The sequence below is a fragment of the Anopheles stephensi genome, chromosome 2, assembly GCF_013141755.1.
Source record: "Anopheles stephensi strain Indian chromosome 2, UCI_ANSTEP_V1.0, whole genome shotgun sequence".
NCBI lineage: Eukaryota > Metazoa > Arthropoda > Insecta > Diptera > Culicidae > Anopheles > Anopheles stephensi.
Window position 1 is genome coordinate 41,036,728 of NC_050202.1, and position 17,080 is coordinate 41,053,807.

At 47.7% G+C, this 17,080-nt stretch overlaps 5 protein-coding genes across 6 annotated transcripts; 3 read left to right on the forward strand and 2 right to left on the reverse strand.

Annotated features, from left to right (window-relative positions):
* The first annotated feature begins 27 nt into the window (after positions 1-27).
* Positions 28-1,127, forward strand: LOC118506171 (general odorant-binding protein 72-like). The gene is made up of 4 exons (XM_036042941.1): positions 28-230; positions 301-468; positions 537-648; positions 713-1,127. Exons 1-4 carry the CDS (start codon positions 51-53, stop codon positions 796-798), a joined length of 546 nt encoding a protein of 181 aa, XP_035898834.1. The 5' UTR covers positions 28-50; the 3' UTR covers positions 799-1,127.
* A 3-nt stretch (positions 1,128-1,130) lies between these two features.
* On the reverse strand, positions 1,131-9,811 carry LOC118506172 (general odorant-binding protein 72). The gene is made up of 4 exons (XM_036042943.1): positions 7,197-9,811; positions 4,425-4,503; positions 4,106-4,306; positions 1,131-1,264 (listed from the first exon to the last, which is right to left on the reverse strand). The coding sequence occupies exons 1-4, from the start codon at positions 7,278-7,280 to the stop codon at positions 1,179-1,181; spliced, it is 450 nt and encodes a 149-aa protein (XP_035898836.1). The 5' UTR covers positions 7,281-9,811; the 3' UTR covers positions 1,131-1,178.
* Positions 4,863-7,270, forward strand: LOC118506169. Its single transcript, XM_036042939.1, has 5 exons — positions 4,863-5,286; positions 5,375-5,619; positions 5,695-5,830; positions 5,903-6,543; positions 6,631-7,270. Exons 1-5 carry the CDS (start codon positions 4,878-4,880, stop codon positions 7,183-7,185), a joined length of 1,986 nt encoding a protein of 661 aa, XP_035898832.1. The 5' UTR covers positions 4,863-4,877; the 3' UTR covers positions 7,186-7,270.
* Positions 9,812-11,818: 2,007 nt separating the features above from the next.
* LOC118506167 (histone acetyltransferase KAT2A) lies at positions 11,819-15,438 on the reverse strand. The gene is made up of 7 exons (XM_036042938.1): positions 15,139-15,438; positions 14,608-15,053; positions 13,718-14,527; positions 13,362-13,642; positions 12,837-13,287; positions 12,675-12,767; positions 11,819-12,600 (listed from the first exon to the last, which is right to left on the reverse strand). Exons 1-7 carry the CDS (start codon positions 15,277-15,279, stop codon positions 12,534-12,536), a joined length of 2,289 nt encoding a protein of 762 aa, XP_035898831.1. The 5' UTR covers positions 15,280-15,438; the 3' UTR covers positions 11,819-12,533.
* A 222-nt stretch (positions 15,439-15,660) lies between these two features.
* On the forward strand, positions 15,661-16,906 carry LOC118506325 (lipid droplet-associated hydrolase). Of its 2 annotated transcripts, XM_036043282.1 has the most exons (3): positions 15,661-15,734; positions 15,780-16,017; positions 16,097-16,906. In XM_036043282.1, exons 1-3 carry the CDS (start codon positions 15,708-15,710, stop codon positions 16,822-16,824), a joined length of 993 nt encoding a protein of 330 aa, XP_035899175.1. In that variant the 5' UTR covers positions 15,661-15,707; the 3' UTR covers positions 16,825-16,906. The 2 variants fall into 2 exon arrangements, with proteins under 2 accessions (XP_035899175.1, XP_035899174.1); XM_036043281.1 differs by having other exon boundaries at positions 15,667-16,017.
* Positions 16,907-17,080: the final 174 nt, after the last annotated feature.

Genomic DNA, 17,080 nt, shown 5'->3' on the forward strand with positions numbered 1-17,080 from the left:
AGCCCCCCGCCACTCACGACGGCTAATAAAGATCTTGTTAAAAGCGGTTGATGGCTATAAAATCAATTTGGCCAATGCCTCCAGCAGGCAGTGCATGTATGTTTTGTGATTGCACCTCAGTGACAGGTACTTATTGCGCGAATCGTCTTCCGAAACGAACGCCAATGTCTCTATTCCGGCCCGCACGGTTGCTGGTGATCGGTGCGATGCTCATCGGTTGCTGTACGAGCGTGAGTACGCGGCGCTGCAGAGCATTTCGAGCTTGAAAACATTCGAAACGTTCCGTATGGTTCATTCCAGAAAGCCACATTCGACCAAATGACAAAAGCAGGTACCATGATGCGGATGGTCTGCATCGGCAAGCATAAGGCCAGCGAGGATTTGGTGGATGGGCTTGGCCGAGGTGAATTTGTCGAGCAGCAAGAGCTCAAATGCTACGCTAACTGTGTGCTGGAAATGATGCAAGCGGTAATGCTAATGCTCACCTGCGTATATGACACACTAACCCAAACTTCGTACGATGTTCACCGTTGCAGATGAAGAAGGGAAAGGTTGTAGCCGATAGTGCGATCAAGCAGATCGAGCTGCTGATTCCACCCGAGATTGCCGGTCCAACAATGAAGGCATTTGATGGTTGTCGCGACTCCGGTAAGTAGCACCCTTACTTCCAGCCGGCTCGCCAATTAATAGTGGTGTGTGTTTGTTTGTTTAGCAAATGGTATTAAAAATGCGTGCGATGCGGCTTATGCTCTGCTGAAGTGTCTGCATGCCAAAAATCCAAAATATTTTTTTGCCTGATTTCCCTGCAATGTGTGGCTTACGATGGTTTAGCTAGCTGTTGGGTGCATACGAAGACGGACACTCACATGCTCTCTCGGTGAGAAGCCTCTCACCGGTAGACGGGCACGAGTGTCCTTTGGGTTTGTAAAGAGCGAGATCGCGAGATCTCCTGGGGAGTCAAGATCCAGCAGCCGAACAGAACAGAACCGTGGTGGTGCGGTGACACGCGTGCACACATACTTATAAATAAGTGGTAGCTTAGTAAAGTATTTACGGTGTGTCCTATTCTTGTGTATCTCGGCAATATCACATCGTAAAACTAGCAATAAAGAAAACATGAACCAGCACGATTCAATGGTGTTCTGTTTATTGGCTCAATGCACGGCACTACCGAAACACTACGGGAAAACAAACATCGGATTGTTCTTGTAGAAGCACTGCAACAGTATTGCTGCCGCGTCACAGTGATCCTTGACGCCTTGGGCTGAAAATAGGGGGAAAGAGGATAGATGTTTTCTAGTTGAGATATTTTAAATTACAATCTAACATATAGACACTTTAGATATGTCGTGGAAAGCGAGACGTTTATGGTGTTGTAATCTTTCAAACTTCGACAACTACAACCACCCGGTGACTTGGATTTGAAAGTATTTGTTCGATGAAATATCTCATCGGCCTTGTTTCTGCCAGCTTGCTTTGCTTCGCGGATATCATTTTCAAAGTGTGTGTTGGATGCTTGTCCGCAGATATTGGCTCACAGTGGACATCAGACAATTGGAGAGTTGCCCTAACTTTGAACCCTTCAGAAATAGAATAACGGGGTAGAGCGTTAGCTAATATGAAGTGACCGGAATCAAATCCGGGTTGGACCTTGCACCCGCAGATAGGGCGGGCTGTTCAGCAAGTGAAGGATGTCAGAAGACGTGCGTGGCCAGGGCGTGAAGGCATCCATTTTAACTTAGTCGTATATCGCGTATATAAAAGTCAACTTATACAATATAGAGCCAAACAACTGCAAACATGGAGGAAAACCTTTCCGGCTTACACTCTATAGTTTACCGGGACTCTTACTTACTTACTTATCAGGCGCTACAACCACTTTTCGGTCTTGGCCTGCTGCAACAATCGTCGATAGCGCTCACGGTTTAGCGCCGTCGTCTGCCGTTATCCGTTATCCCGACCGTTCTGGCGGGCGCATCAACGCCAGCACTCCATCTCAATTTGGGCCTACCACGCCTCCTCTGTCCGTGTGGACGGCCTAAAAGCACCTTTACGAAATGGGTCGTCCGGTATCATTCTCATGACGTGACCAGCCCACCGGTAGCTGGCGAGTCTAATGCGCTGCACGAGGGTGAGGCCATCGTACAGCTCGTAGAGCTCGTCATTGTAGCGGCTCCTCCATTGTCCTTCCACACACACGGGGCCAAAAATCCTTCTGCGCATCTTCCTCTCGAATGCAGTCAAGAGGGCTTCGTCAGTCTTGGACAGAGTCCATGTCTCGGAGGCATATGTGAGTACTGGGACTATAAATGTTCTGTACAGTCCCAGCTTCGTCGCGTCGCGACAGGTATTTAGAGTGGAGAAGTTTCCTCAGGCTGAAGTATGACCGGTTGGTTGGCAGCCAGCACCCTTATGCGTAACTCAACATCAATGTTGTTGTCGGTGCTGACTTTTGACCCCAGATAGGTGAAGTTTTGGACGACTTCGAAGGTGCGGTCACCTATCTGTACATCACCCCTGCGTAAATCAGTGATTGTTAGCAGGGCCGCTGGTGGTGCGGTTACCGGGAGTCTTCTTCTTCTTCTTCTTCCTTGGCACTATTACAACCTCGAGAGGTCTAGGCCTGCCATTTCTGGCTTCCTGTGACTTGGTTTTCACCCATAGCAAAGTAGTCAGCCCCGCGTACGGGGAGGCGATCTGGACGGGATATGAACCCCGGTTCTGCCGTGTGAAGACCGGCGCCGTTATCGCCTCAGCCACCGGACCGCCCCATCGGGACTCTAACCAGGCCAAATTAATTAGTAAAAAAAAAAACGGAAGCGGTGGAATCGCAGGGATTAGGTATAAATCGAATCGTACACTTCCAACGCTTGTGTCCTTACCGCAGGCTTCCCGAATGCTATTGGTAACGGTCAGTCAGCTTTTGGGCGCGCAACCGTTGCATTTACATTTCCAACATGAGCAAGAGGTGATCTACAGGTGCAAGCACTGTTTCGACAGACACCTAAACGGAGGAGATATACGAGTTACCAAGTCAAGCGCAGGTCACAGAGCAGAACAGCACTACAGCAGACAGCATAAAAGGGGACAAAGTGCTCCCGCCATTCTTGGACAAAGTTTTCAGTACCATCAGACAGCTATCAGATGTGTCACAAGTGTCCTGGCAGCGATGTGCTGGTGGCAGAGCTGTTCAAGATGGGCCCTGAGATACTTGCCGCTATCATGTGCCGGCTGGCTGTAAGGATTTGGGACCAGGAGGAACTACCGTCATGCACCCAGTGTACCGAAAGGCTGACAGGTTTGACTGTACCGATCATCCGAGCCATCACAGTCCTGCATGCTGTACATAAGATCCTTCCCAAAAACTCTTCCTGAGACTTGCGCCCGTTGCTAATGATTTCAACGGAAGCTACTGGAAAATCGACTACCGACTGAAGCTTTACTCTACGGCAGACCCTTCAGAAATTCCCGGAGCGCCATATCGACTCCAAGGCGGCTTACGATACCATAGATTGAACTTAACTATGATACACCACGCAGCAGTATGAATTCCCCGCGTGGCTATTGAGGACTACAACAATACACGTTGCGAATCTCATCAGGGACTGAAACAAGGGGACGTACACTGCTGTCTGTTGTTCAACATAGCTCTGGAAGGTGTTGAATTTCCCGAGATTCGAAATACGGGTAAAATTTTTGTCCGATCGCGTCAATTCTTTAGTTTTGGTCAGCGGTGAGTGCGGCTGACGAAGACAAAGGTACCTGGTTGCACAATTGAAAGCAATGGTCGCGAAGAGCGGATCTGCTATTCTAGTACCATCGTAACATCGGATAACAACAATGCACCCGAAATCCGAAGGCGCAGTTCAGGTAAATCATTCCTACGATGAGCTCCACGAATCCTTACATTTCCCGATAAGCTTCTGAACCAGACACGGGTTCTTTCCCGGAAATGCTCTAGCACCATGCCATTTTAACAAACAAGCAGCTAAAAGGCCCGATGCCCACTATCCATTATATAGCAGCCCAATCCCATATTAGTAATCCAGTTCAAAACCTCCCCAAGATGTCGAAATGGCTCTTGATGAGCGCACGATTTACCTACCGGCCGTCTTACACGCTTCTAGGCCCGCCCGGAAAGCCGGCTTCATGTTATCCGGCAGCATGGTATCTATCTGCTTGAGCGACTTCTCATAGTTCACCTTGCCCTTGCGTGCCACCTGCATAATGTCCAGCAGGCAACTAACGTAACATTTGAAATCTTTCGTCTCAGCAAAGATGCCGCGGTTCACGTCGTCTGCTACGGCTGTGGTAACGGAGAGACAAGAGGAAGGGAGAGAAAGGGAGAGTGGGGAGCGGGGTTGGATGGGGAGCAATGGTTACATGGGTCGTACGGTCAAGCGTAGGGTATCGGCTGTTGTTACCATCCGGTATTTTGTGCTTCGGTTGGCAAACCTGCCGGAAAGTCCTGGCCGTCTTTTCCAGCTGCTCCTGGCTGATGCTCTGCAATGACGATTTAAAAAAAAATCATGATAATTGCAAATTGTCATACAAAATAAATAAGCAAGTGAAGTTAACGTGCGCCAAGTGTGAATAATGTATCATACTCGAGTCAGAGCAGTGGACCGCTTGTCGCCCTCGCTCGATCCGGTCGATCCGATTTGCAAAAAACCAACTTTGATAAATATCACGTAATTGAGCGGCCGATATGCCTATCGCAAGCAATCGACTCATCAATGCTAATGAGGTTATGTTATTACTGGTGATGCAGGAAGCGACAGCTATAAAAAGCGCTAACGTGCAGGTGCAGGAGGGTGGCACAGTGCCTTTGGCAACCATTATTCGCTGCCAATCAGTTCACAGTACTCTTCGGCACGATGAACGCAACAACGGGATTGGTTCCTCTGCTACTAGGACAAGCCGCCAGTGGGACGTCCTCCCTGCCAACGCTGAGTGTTCTGATGCAATTTTTGATCGTAAAGTACTTTACACACTACTACAGTTACTGCACGATTGGCAGAGATTTCGTGGAGGACGTCGAGGACGTGAGTAGAACGGTGCTGGCCGTGAACGATCAACTCCAGTCCAATCTGCTGCTCGCGATCGACAATGGCTGCCAAGCGTTCGTGGTGGACGAGCCCGGCATCGGGACCTTTCTGGATCTTTTCATCCCTCTGCACGACATCGCTCGACAGCGATCGCTGGACAAAGGCTTGATCTTGCTCGTAACGCAACAACATCAGCAGGAGCTGTTTGATCGCATACGCTCGCATGATGCTTTTCGCGGTACGGTACTATATGCGTTGTGTGAACACGCTTGTGCGTTGTTTATTGAGCTTCACACTCCATGTTCCATTTCGTCCGTATGAAACAGAACTGCCGAACGTGCTGCTAGTGGTGTACAGTGCGCGTGAGTGGCCCATCAATCTCTACACCACCGCCATCCGTGTTAAGGATGTGCTTGAGCGAAGGGTGAACGTTACGCTCGAGCCGCATACAATCGATTGGAGCAGCTGGAGGACTCATAACTTTTTTCCGGACAAATCGACCGATCTGATGGGATACGTATTGCGGACGGCCATGTGCAATTATTTGCCCTTCACTAGCTACGAACGTTTGGTAAGTGCGCCACAAATCGCTCATTTGCAAGGCATCACCCTCGCAACGGTGTCTGGTCTCCTTTTCCACCTCCAGCTCGACACCGACGATAATGCCGGCAACGCGGTTGATTCGGCGACGGGAAAGCGTTCGATATGGTTGGATGGGACGGAACTGCAGTTGCTGGTTTCCTACTGCGAGCTTCGAAATTGCACCATTGTGGTGTTTCCTGGTGAGTTGGTTGGTGGGAGTCTACCGCCTCTAGCACTGGTTCGAGGGTCTCATCGTTTCGCGTACCTTGCAGAGGATATCGACGAGTGGGGTGACGTGTATCCGAACGGCACGGGCATCGGGTTGATGGGCAGTGTAGCCGAACGGCGAACCGATATCGCTTTCGGCGCGTTCTATCTCTGGTTCAAGCCGTACAACTTCTCCACGTACACGGCCACGATCAGCCGGTCCGGTGTGACGGTGCTCGTGCCAAAGCCGAAGATGCTTCCCTTCTGGCGCACGCCCTTTCTGTCGTTCTCCGTGCCACTGTGGATAGCGGTGATGATGACACTGTTGGCCGGCATAGCGGCCGTCTGGATTGCCGGCACCGTTCGGCACCGTTTGCTGTTGCTGTCCATCGGCGTCGATGGTGATCCGGCGGAGCTGATTGCAGAACAGCGGACGCTCAGCGATGCCGTGCTCATGATGGTGGGCTTCTTCGTGGCCCAGTCGTCCTCCATACGCACCGACCTGTGGTCGTGCGTCTTTCTCTTTACCGCGCTACTGTTGGCCGGGTTTATGGTGAGTAATCTGTACAGTGGAGGGTTAGCCAGCGTCATGACCGTGCCGCAGTACGAAAAATCTATCGATACGGTTAAGGATTTTGCCGCCACTGGGATGCCGTGGTACGGTCCCACCCCGTACTGCTTGGAGGAGATTTGGAACGCCACCGAGGTAAGTGCGGTATCCCCAAAGCCCATAGCACACATATTTTAGCCCAACTTTTCGTTTCTCCTGTAACGCTGGCCGCATCTCGAGCAGCCGCATCTGCAGCAAATTCAGAAAACGTATATTGCGGCCGAACCGGAAGAGACAAAACTGCACGTGCGCATGGGAGACAGTGGGTTCATCATCGAGCAAGCCCAGCACGGTAACTTCGCCCCGAGCGACTTTCTCGATCGGGAATCCTCCACGACCTTGCAACCGCTCAAGGACACGATCTACACACAAAATTGTGCGGCACTGATAACCAACACGAACCCGTTGCGCTCCAACCTAAACGAGTACATACTGCGGGTGCAGCAATCGGGCATACTGTACCATCTTGGTACGCGGGCCGCCATCAGGTACCTTCCGACCGATGTGATGCGAAACATCGAACGGGCGAGGATTCACCAGCACGACGAGAGTGCGGTTAAGCTCGAAATCGGCCACTTTCTCGGTGCGTACTTCATACTTGGTTATGGGCTACTGTGCGCTGGGCTTGCGTTTCTTGGTGAGCTATGGGGCACAGCGATCGTGCGGCGGATGAGTGAGCTGTTGGCGTGGAAAGAAACAGTGAACACTGCCCCAGTTCCGAATGCTGGGACGCGATGAGGAATGCTCACATGTGCTTGCTGCATTTGCAACGCAAACCATACAATGCTGTACGCCACCGCTAACGCTGTTACTGTAGTCACTGTGAGGGACATTTTGTTGGCCACCTTTTGACCTGCACCTAGAACTTAGGACATCATTTCTAGCAGCTCACTTAACACCCACTAAGCCCGAGCGCAATTTCTGCTTCGATCGGAGCGAGACACTGACTGTACTGCACTGACAGCTTTGGGATGTTGCTGACGACATTTAAACGCTCACAAATTACGTGGTACGTGTCGACATTATGAGTTTACACTTCTTCGACGGAAATGATAGTTCGGCAAGTAGTAATTAAGTGAGCATGCCAGCATTTAGCTTCTACAAGCTGCGTCGTTGATAGCTTAATCACTTCGATGAAGTATGGCTTGCCATGCACACTGCTGGAGGGACCAAAGGTGGTAATTATCTCATTATAGTGCGGAAATCGAATCCCGGGGTCAATTCTTCAACTTAGTTTCCTGAATCTGAGCTATGTGAAAACGACCATTGCTTAAGCGGCGTTACGCTAGTTAGCTGGCACCTTGGGCATGGTTGTCGTTACATTAAATATTTGAAAGTCCTTCCTGCAAACTCCTTCACGATCAGTTGATCATCCATCATGCCTATAGTATGATAGGAAAACGTAGAAAAATTCACTTTTGCTTTGAAACCAAGGGATCGAAGTAGACACTGGAAGGAGTTTAAGGCTGTACAGAATTTGAGCACAGGCAGTATGCAATAGAACCTCTTGAATAAATCACGCTATTAGTCTGGTGTTTAATACACATAACACACTGATACTGTGATACGATACTTGCTGTTCGGTGCTACTAATCCCTGCCGATACTTCATGTCCAAGTCTTAGATCTGCTTAGATTAGGCATTATTGGAAAGCTCAGTACAGCCACGGTTATCTTATCTTCATAAATAATTGCAGGACATTTCTCATAGTGGAGATCACCTATCAACCGAACCATTCTCTACAACGAGTTAGTCGTAATGCTTTTGCTCTTCTTCAAGGACATGATGACGGCGTTTTATCAGTCGCTAGCAGGAACGCCGATGTAATCCAAAACGCTTTACAAACCACTCTGGACAGGCTAGCAGAATGGCCTCTTAACTTAGGTATCGATTTTTCTGCAGAAAAAACTAAAATGGTAACATTTTCTTTCTTCAGCAATACTGTGAAAAACAGAAGGGAACGATTATATAAACCAAACATTAACATCTTTCTCTATGGTAAAAGAATAGACATTGCCGACGATTTTAGATATCTAGGAGTTTGGTTTAATTCGAGGCTTAAACCCCAGAAGAATAATGCACCAGAAGAATAAACTTCTTAAGAACTATTACTGGATTCTGGTGGGGTGCACATCCAATAGATGTGTTACGTTTATACAAAACCACAATACGATCTGTCTGTTTTGGAGTATGGAAATAGATGTTTTCACTGGGCACCCAAAACGCATCTAATAACATTGGAAAGAATTCAGTATCGAAGCTTGAGGATCGCCTTGGGCAGCATGAAATGATGCCCCTAAAAATAAGATTTTTGTATTTTTCGCTCCGCCTGCTTATTCGCTTCGTCGTATCCAACCTTTTGGTAATCGAAAATTTCAAATCCCTGCTAGAGCTACAATCCAAAAGCAAAATCATGAATGTATATCATGATTTTGTTTCTCTACAGGCACACTCTAGCGCAATAACATATTCTAATCGTGTCGTGCTCCCAGAGACCTACAGTTCAATTTTAGGTGTCGATTCCTCGATGACGGAGGAAATAAGGACTGTCCCGGATAGTCTTCGCTGGATAGTAATTCCCAGTATTTTTGTGGACAAGTACGGTCATTTAGATAGCAATAAACAATACTTCCCTGATGGTTCGTCATCACAGCATGGCACAGGTTTCGGGGTATATAGCACAACCGCAGAAGTTTTCTATGAATTGAGGCAACCGTGTACTATTTATATTGCGGCAATATTCCTAGCGCTACTGCTCATTAGTGCCAGACCACTAGATTAGTACTTTATCTTCACTGACAGTCTTAGTGCTGTTGAAGCACTCAAAACGGTTAGGTCTGTGAAGAGTTCAGAGTATTTTGTGCAACAAATTTTTGAAATCCTAATCCCCCTGCTTAACAAGGCGTTTCGCATTTCGCTTATATGGACCATGTCAGAGGGTCCCTGCTTGTATCTGTTGAGGCAATTCAAAGAGAGAAAGGTATCCCAAGCTGAGACATTTTAGCAACAAAAGATCTGCAATACATGAAGATCATTTTCAGATTTGCAATAGAGCACGGGTTAAACCTCTAAGTGTTCCCCTTCCCTTAGTCATCCTAGTAGTATGTTTTGTATACGTGTATATTAGTGGATTCATGTAGGTAGCGAACATGTAAAAAACACGGTGCACAAGTTGAGCGAATACAAGAGCGACAGCTTCAACCAACGAACAAAGCAAAGCTGCGATGGCAACACTTCAACCGAGTATGTCCTGGATAAGACAATACAGTAGGAGGACATGCCTACTACAATCATTATATGTAAACACCATGTTGAGAGTCTTCTCGACAATACGGCATGACGGTAATAACGAAAATAAATAAATAAATATTTTTCATGTTTAACCGTAGTCCTTCACGAGTAATCACGATCTTTTCTGAATCCTTGTCTCATTTGGTGCATATGTGACGATGTACAACTGGCGACTCTCTGCACCGAGCTTCGTTCTGTGTTCGCGTACTTTTCCCGACAGAATTGAAGAAATTTATAAAGAAACCAATTCCATTTCTTACGAAAAAGATACACCACAGCAATATGGGACTTATCATCAATGAAGGAGACGAAAAAGCGATGTAGTTTACCGATGTGGCCTAGACGACGATGCCAGAGGTTTTACTTATTTCCCTATCGGGCGCTACAACCGTTTCGAGGTCTTGGCCTGCTGCAATAATCCTCGATACCGCCCACGGTTCAGCGCCGTCGTCTGCCAATCGATTATCCCGACCGTTCTGACGGACGCATCAACGACATCAATCTATTTCGATTGCGAGAGCCATCGACGCCTTTCTGTCCGTGTGGACGGCCCAAAAGGACTTTACGGGCTGGGTCGTCCGGTGTCATTCTCATGACATGGCCAGCCCACCGGAGCCTATGAGCACTGCTCATAGAGCTCGTGGCTTGGGCCAAAAATGCTTCTGAGCTTCTTCCTCTCGAACGCGGCTAAGAGGATTGCGTCCGAATTTCGCCTAGGAAGAGGATGCAACAGCTCAGCACACTCCAATTTAGCCATACTTGCATTGGCATGCTGAATTTCACTCTCTTACACGTGGAGGTTGGTTACCTTGCTTATTCGCTGTGGTGGAGGGTGGAGGGTTCAACTTCATAGTAACTAGCTTTTCGGTAAACTTCCACACCAACTTTGGCTAATTTCTTCACGGACAGAGCATTTTTCCTCAGCGTTGGAACACACAAGACCTGGGTCTTTTACCACGAGGAATATTCCAATTTTCGCTAGGTTTATGAACACTGTCGATTCTTCACCATGTGGCATAAGCTTTTCACTCGATTGCTGCATGCTTCCGGTACCATGCGCCACGAACACGATTGCTCTTGATCCGTGAGCAAGTTCCGTTGGCGATTATTCTCTTTCGACAGTCGTTCTTCATGGGACCTTCGCTTATCATAGAAGTGACCTGTCCCGGAAAACTTGACATTCCCTTTTTTCAGTAGGCTTTTCTTCGTAGCTATGCAGCCGATCCGAAACGCATCGATACATCGCTCAACAACCGGATTTTCATCGGCACGCACGCTGGTTCGTTTTCTGGTAGGTTTTCCACGTTGGTTATGAGGGAATCATAACACTCCGGAAGGGTCAAACTTAAATCTGAACCGACATCACTTTCCTAAAGTTTTGAACCGGCCACTCTCCCTCTTCAGCTTCAGCCGAGCGACCGACCGATATCGATCCTAGATATACTCACCAGGAATGACTTGGGCTTGGTGTTCAAATCCTTTCACCTGATCATTTCACCGGCCTCCGCTGGAACGTCCTGCACCATTGCGTCTTACACTTGCAAAGCTTCTAGCTAAACTTGCACACGGAATTTCTGAGTCTCGTAGCTAATTCCGAAGAACTTAACGACCCCGCGAACGACTACTTCTTTCTACCCTGGGACCATAACCTGTAAAACTCCCTAAGATTCGATCTATTATAAGTGTGGTGAGGGTAAAAGGTTGGAATGAGAATGAACTATGATGTGCTGAGCGCTTGATTTGTAACATACCGGTTACCACAATTCATAGCAGAACAGGAGTCTGTGCTATCGACGGCACAAGCACAGTCAGAATGATCTGTTTTACGAGTCGCATTAGTCGCACGTACTAAGTCTGGGGATTTTGCACAACAATAACCGTCCTGTCCAGCTAGTTTTTTCACCGTTTGGAATGATGGTCTAGTGTCTGGGCCTAAGGGTCCTCAGGTGTTCCCAACATCCTCTGGTATACTTTACAATCTTACTTTTCTGGCTTTTGGCTTCTGATAATACATAGAAATTGACTCGGATAGCCTGAAAATCGTCAATAAGTATTTTAAGCATGAAAACAGACATACAACTTTAGTGCGTTTAGCAACACATAATGTATTCGATGCTTAGTTCTTACACCCGTCGTTATGATGCGAAGAGTTTCCTTTTATTTTGAGCTGGTATTGTAAATTTAGCTTGCCAGTTCTATTTTGCTATGTTTATGCTTTGGCCCATCAAATAGAGGTCACATGCTACAGACGATCGGTGCTGTAGTACCTGCATATCTTTAGACGGTTTCCAGACATTTGTGCCATACAATTATTTATTGTGACTTCCAACGCCTTCATTTTCCAAACTAACCACCACCGGCATACTGATGATGTCTTCTTTACTCAACGCCCCGGACATGGAACCCGGTACCGAAATGGTAACGTGCCGCGTTGGACCTACACCCCCCGGTACACTCTTTCTTCCATAGCTACTCTTCGCGTCCGATTTGCTGTAAAGTGCGCCGTACGATTGAAACCCGTACCGACGATGATCGTCAGTAGGAAGAGATTTTTTGTAAGTTTTGCGATGGTCACCTACCACACAGGGAGGATATTGACCAGATTCCTTCTTACTGCTACTGCCACTACTGCTACCACTGCTCCCGGTAACTATAGCATCTGCTACAATGGCGCTAGTTGCGTTCCCCTCTTCGGCCTCATCGTTATCGTCCTGATCGTTATCCTCGTCTTCGTCATCGTCGTCGTCTTTGCTGGTAGCATGCAGGATGGCTCGATCGAGATTGTTCAGTGGACATCATTTATCCCACAGACCGATTTCTTTCATTTTAGTTTGAAAGTACCGCTCGAGTGTGTTGGCGCAACTGTCGATAATGTAAATAAAATCGATGTTAAACCCGGAATTGGGTAGCACAAAAGTCATGCCCAAACAGCTTACCGGTAGTATTCCGTCTCGGGTGAGTTGTAGAGCCGACAGTTGGTGAATATACGTGCCATGTCAGCCATGAACAAGCGTCGCGTGACGTAGTACCTGTACACATTAACAGAGCGTACGTGTGTTAGAAATTGTCATAACGGTTAGATGTTCTCGTATACTCACTTGTTTTTCAACCGTTCCGTCATCGTCTTGAGATCCATCGGGTACTTTATGTGATCGTAATAGTCGGGCACTTCGGCTTGATTGACCGGCTTCAGAAAAGGCCATGCTGCCGTATGCTGCCGCACGGCAAGCAACACACCGCTCAGCGAGTTGGCCAACTTGTCCGGGTCGGCCGATTCTTCCAGTGGGCGTGCTGTTCGCTGCGCTCGGAATGTCGGTCGCCATCCCACTTCCCGCAGCCCCGGTATGGATTCGATCGGTATGCTCCGTACGCCTTCCTTGAAACAGGTCAGTCCAGGGTGGACCTTCTGCACCTCCTGCTGACGCTGAGTGATGAGTTCCTTTACGATTTCCTTCTGCTTGCGTATTACCGAGCTGAACTGTGTGTAGATTAGGCTGGGATGGAGTTCGCAGTGCATAAGCGTCGCACCTTCGTACTCTTTGATAAAACCTGTGAAGGAGAGGAACAGAAAGGGTGTTGTTCAATTCTCTCTCACAGTCAGCTGCGAAAGGATGTACACGTACCAGCATACACATGGCGCGCCACTTTGATATCTTTGGAAAATCCCTGCTTCTTGAAGTATCCGATCGCAAACTCGTCCGCATATGTGAGAAAATGCTTGATGCCCCTTTGGGTGCTGTAATCCTTGAGATGATTCATCAGATGGGTGCCGTATCCTTTCACCTGTTCGCTGCTGGTAACGGCGCAGAACACAATCTCTGTAAAGCCTTGCGATACGAACGTGCGAAAGCAAATGCCTCCGATAGGACGACCTTCCTTGATCAGGGCAAGCGTTTTGTGCTTTCTGGAGAGGAAAACAAAACAAGAAAAAAATTAAAAGTAAACTTACACAAAACCCACGGTAAGCCCGTTCACTTACGGATCGAACACTAGCTGGCTGATGTACTCTCTCGGCATTCCAGGCAACTGATGAGCGAACACGCTATGCAATCCAAGCAACCACAGCATCGATTGTTTCGTTACGGGCTTGGTTAGCGAATTACCAACAACGTGAAACTCGATCTCTCGCCTATTTTCCTCCGCCTTGGCCGCTTCATCCCGAGGAGCATTCGGTGGAAACACGACCTCTGCCCGACTGGAGTAGTTTGAGTCATTAATGCGCTTCAACGCACGCGCGACCACTTCGTCCGGCAAATCCTCACAGTCCGATTCCTTTTTGTAGCGCTTTGCATCGCCCAGCTTCTTGCCGGTTCCTCCTGCCATTGATGAGCCTTCGTGCGCGCGCTTAGTTTTGTGCAGCAAGAGTGAAGCGGCCGGTTTAAAGTTCGGTGACCAGATGGGAGAATCTTCGTTCACCACCTCTTGCTTGAGCGCTTCGAGGAATTTGGGTAGCTGCGTGAGCATGATTCGCTTTTCCGGAGGCATGCGATCGCGCTCTATCTTACACCGCATCAGCAACTGCTGGTACACGTACTGATAGACCGCCTTCAACAGTGTGCGTCCGAACACGATGGATGTTTCGAAGTGACGGAGCGAGCTACAGAATGCCGGCACGTGACAGAAAACCAACCAACGGGTGTAGTTTATCTTGTAATTTGAAACGTCCTCCTGGTTGACTAGATCCTGCCGTGCGCTCGGCGCTTCAAAATTCCAATGATTCAGGCAATGGAGGAACGTTTTGGCGACGTCTGTCATGGAATCCAGCTCAGATTGATGGAGATGCCCATATCTATCAAAGAAACAATGAAGGGTTTTAATATTTTTTTCTAAATTATGGTACGACAAGAGAGCGGTTTGCCTCTTTCTTACTTATGCAACACGAAGTTAGTGACCGCTTTCGAAATTGACGGTTGCTCGAAGGGAGGGTCTCCTAAAGGTCCTCTTATAACAGCCTGCGTACGCGTAAGAATGCATTGCCGCAGCAAACGGAACAGATAGGCGTAAACCTTCTTCGTGTCCGTATCCGACTCCCGGAGCATACTCATGTACAGATTTTCCACGTCCACGATGGCCCCCAGCAGCTCGTTCATCTGTTCCTCGGTGATGTCTCCCAGGTGCTGAATGTGCGTCTCTAGACTATGTTTACAGTTCGGATTGCGGCACTCTTCAGCGAAATCGGGACAGTAGTCAACTTCCACATCTTTGTGACGGTTTTCCTCCGGCGTTTTCCAACCACTGCAGCGGCACTCGTTCGCTTGGCAGGAGGAGTACATCGAAAGCTTCGTAAGCTTCTGATTCCTAGGCAGCTGGTACACCTGTGCAGAAGTACAAGAAATACGAACTAAATATCTCTCCGAACGCCGTACCAAGGTAGCTTCTTGACCGAAGTGCATACAATACCTTCTGCTTTCGCAGCATGATCCGTTCGATGCTATCCTGGCGTGTGGTTTCCTGCGAACCACCATTATTTGAACCGCCATGGTTTGACTCCGCTTTCTCTTGCTTTACTTCTCCGTTTTGATGTTTTTGATTCTCACTCATGCTCGTACGGTTGGAGGGTTTTGGGGCACAGAATTTTGCAGCAAACGCTTTCCGTTTTCGCACCAGTAATCGATAAATATTGCGAGTTTTGTTGTTTGTTTCGCTTTGTTTATGTGTAAATCTGTTTGACAGCCATCTGTCGATCGCTTCGGTGGCTCAAGGTTTATAGAGCAATGCTGGGCACTGTGGTGATAAAATTGTGTTCAAAACATTCAAACACAAAAATGTTACAAATAGAAGTAAAACATGGAAACACTTTTATAAAACTCCCCAATATGCATACGGCTAGCGTGCGTTGCAGTGTATTTAAAACAAATGAAAATAATTTGAGAAAACGTGAATGACTCTCTCTGAACCTCGGTGTTTTGAATTTGCGAAGATGACAGATTATCCACGAACGCCTCGTACGTTCCATAGGATAATTTCCAATGCTTTGTAAACTTTTTTGCGGCGCAGCAAAAAGAGCTCGTCTCATTACTTCTCCCGCTCGGTTGACCTTTGTGTTGTGTAGGCAAAATAGTGGTAACACAGTTAGTATCATGCAAGAGTCATACCCGGTAATTGCTAAAGTTCCGACTCACATACTCACCTGGGGTAAGTGGATCGAAGAATCGCTTGGCGATCAGAAGGAAATCGTGCTATGCATTACCGGCAATCCCGGACTGCCTGGGTTTTACACGAAGTTCCTCTCCACTGTGTACGAGTGTTTGAATAAAGAGCTCCCGGTGTGGGTAATAGGTAGGTGAAGTAGCTGCGCCTCCGCTAAAATCCCTTGAAAGCGAACTAAAACATAATTTTATTTCCACTCGACACATAGGGCAAGCGGGACATGATGAAGCGGACGAAAGCCCCTACAAAAAGCCAGTTCCACCGTTGGAAGGGAACGAAAATATATACAACCTGAAAGGGCAGCTGCAGCATAAAATAGAATTCATACGCAAGTACGTCCCTGAGGACGTAAAGATCCATCTGATCGGTCACTCGATCGGAGCGTACATGGCACTGGAACTGCTGAAAGTTCCCGACATCAGCGAACGCGTTCAGCACTGCTACTTTCTGTTTCCCACCCTGGAACGGATGGCCGGTTCAAAGAATGGGTTCATCGTGACCAGGCTCATCAACCCGATGTGGTGCGTGTGGCAATGGTTCTACCGCATGTTCAACCTGTTGCCTCTGTTTGTTCGCACGTGGATTATATACGCGTACTATCTGGTGGATGGCATCCCTAAGCATTACCTTGGCACGGGGATAAAGTACATGAACCCGAACGTCATCGATAAAATATGGTTTCTCGCGATGGATGAGATGAAACACGTGAAGGAGCTGGATGTAGATACACTTACGAAAAATAAGCAGCGTATTAAGCTGTACTATGGAACCAAAGACGGATGGGTACCGGTGAAGTACTACCACGAACTAAAGCAACGCATCCCAGACATTGACGCTGAGCTTTGCACCAGGAAGTACGAGCATGCATTCGTGTTACGTTCTGCGGCCCAGATGGGGTTCTCCGTTGGTGAGTGGATCTTAAAGTACCGTGCGTAAAAAGTGTGATCATGTTGGGTGAGTGATAAAAAGAGGGTATATATATGCAGTTTACAAATAATAACCTTTGCACAGATTCGAATACGTTGTGTAACACGTTTCTGCCGCGATATGAAAGTAAGTGATGAAAGAATATTAATATTATTCCTATTATGAATATATGTTCTGCCATAATGGTATACTCGAATTTAGAGCCATCAAATTAGCCATTTGTTGCAGAGAACTGTTGATTAACAATAAGGTAGGGTGGGTAGGC

Bases quoted from the DNA above. Each gene is read 5' to 3' on its own strand.
- LOC118506167 (XM_036042938.1), bottom strand. From the start codon at position 15,279: ATGAGTGAGAATCAAAAACATCAAAACGGAGAAGTAAAGCAAGAGAAA. The intron at 13,288-13,361 runs GTACGTGTACAT...TCTCCTTCACAG, and splicing joins GGCGCGCCATGTGTATGCTG to GTTTTATCAAAGAGTACGAA. The intron at 12,768-12,836 runs GTGAGTATACGA...TAATGTGTACAG, and splicing joins ACGGAACGGTTGAAAAACAA to GTACTACGTCACGCGACGCT.
- LOC118506172 (XM_036042943.1), bottom strand. From the start codon at position 7,280: ATGTCCCTCACAGTGACTACAGTAACAGCGTTAGCGGTGGCGTACAGC. The intron at 4,307-4,424 runs GTAACAACAGCC...CCGTTACCACAG, and splicing joins GAAGCACAAAATACCGGATG to CCGTAGCAGACGACGTGAAC. The intron at 1,265-4,105 runs GTAGGTAAATCG...CCCTATTTTCAG, and splicing joins AGAAGCGTGTAAGACGGCCG to CCCAAGGCGTCAAGGATCAC.
- LOC118506169 (XM_036042939.1), top strand. From the start codon at position 4,878: ATGAACGCAACAACGGGATTGGTTCCTCTGCTACTAGGACAAGCCGCC. The intron at 5,287-5,374 runs GTACGGTACTAT...CGTATGAAACAG, and splicing joins CTCGCATGATGCTTTTCGCG to AACTGCCGAACGTGCTGCTA. The intron at 6,544-6,630 runs GTAAGTGCGGTA...CATCTCGAGCAG, and splicing joins AGATTTGGAACGCCACCGAG to CCGCATCTGCAGCAAATTCA.
- LOC118506325 (XM_036043281.1), top strand. From the start codon at position 15,708: ATGCTTTGTAAACTTTTTTGCGGCGCAGCAAAAAGAGCTCGTCTCATT. The intron at 16,018-16,096 runs GTAGGTGAAGTA...CTCGACACATAG, and splicing joins GCTCCCGGTGTGGGTAATAG to GGCAAGCGGGACATGATGAA.
- LOC118506171 (XM_036042941.1), top strand. From the start codon at position 51: ATGGCTATAAAATCAATTTGGCCAATGCCTCCAGCAGGCAGTGCATGT. The intron at 469-536 runs GTAATGCTAATG...TCACCGTTGCAG, and splicing joins TGCTGGAAATGATGCAAGCG to ATGAAGAAGGGAAAGGTTGT. The intron at 649-712 runs GTAAGTAGCACC...TTGTTTGTTTAG, and splicing joins TGATGGTTGTCGCGACTCCG to CAAATGGTATTAAAAATGCG.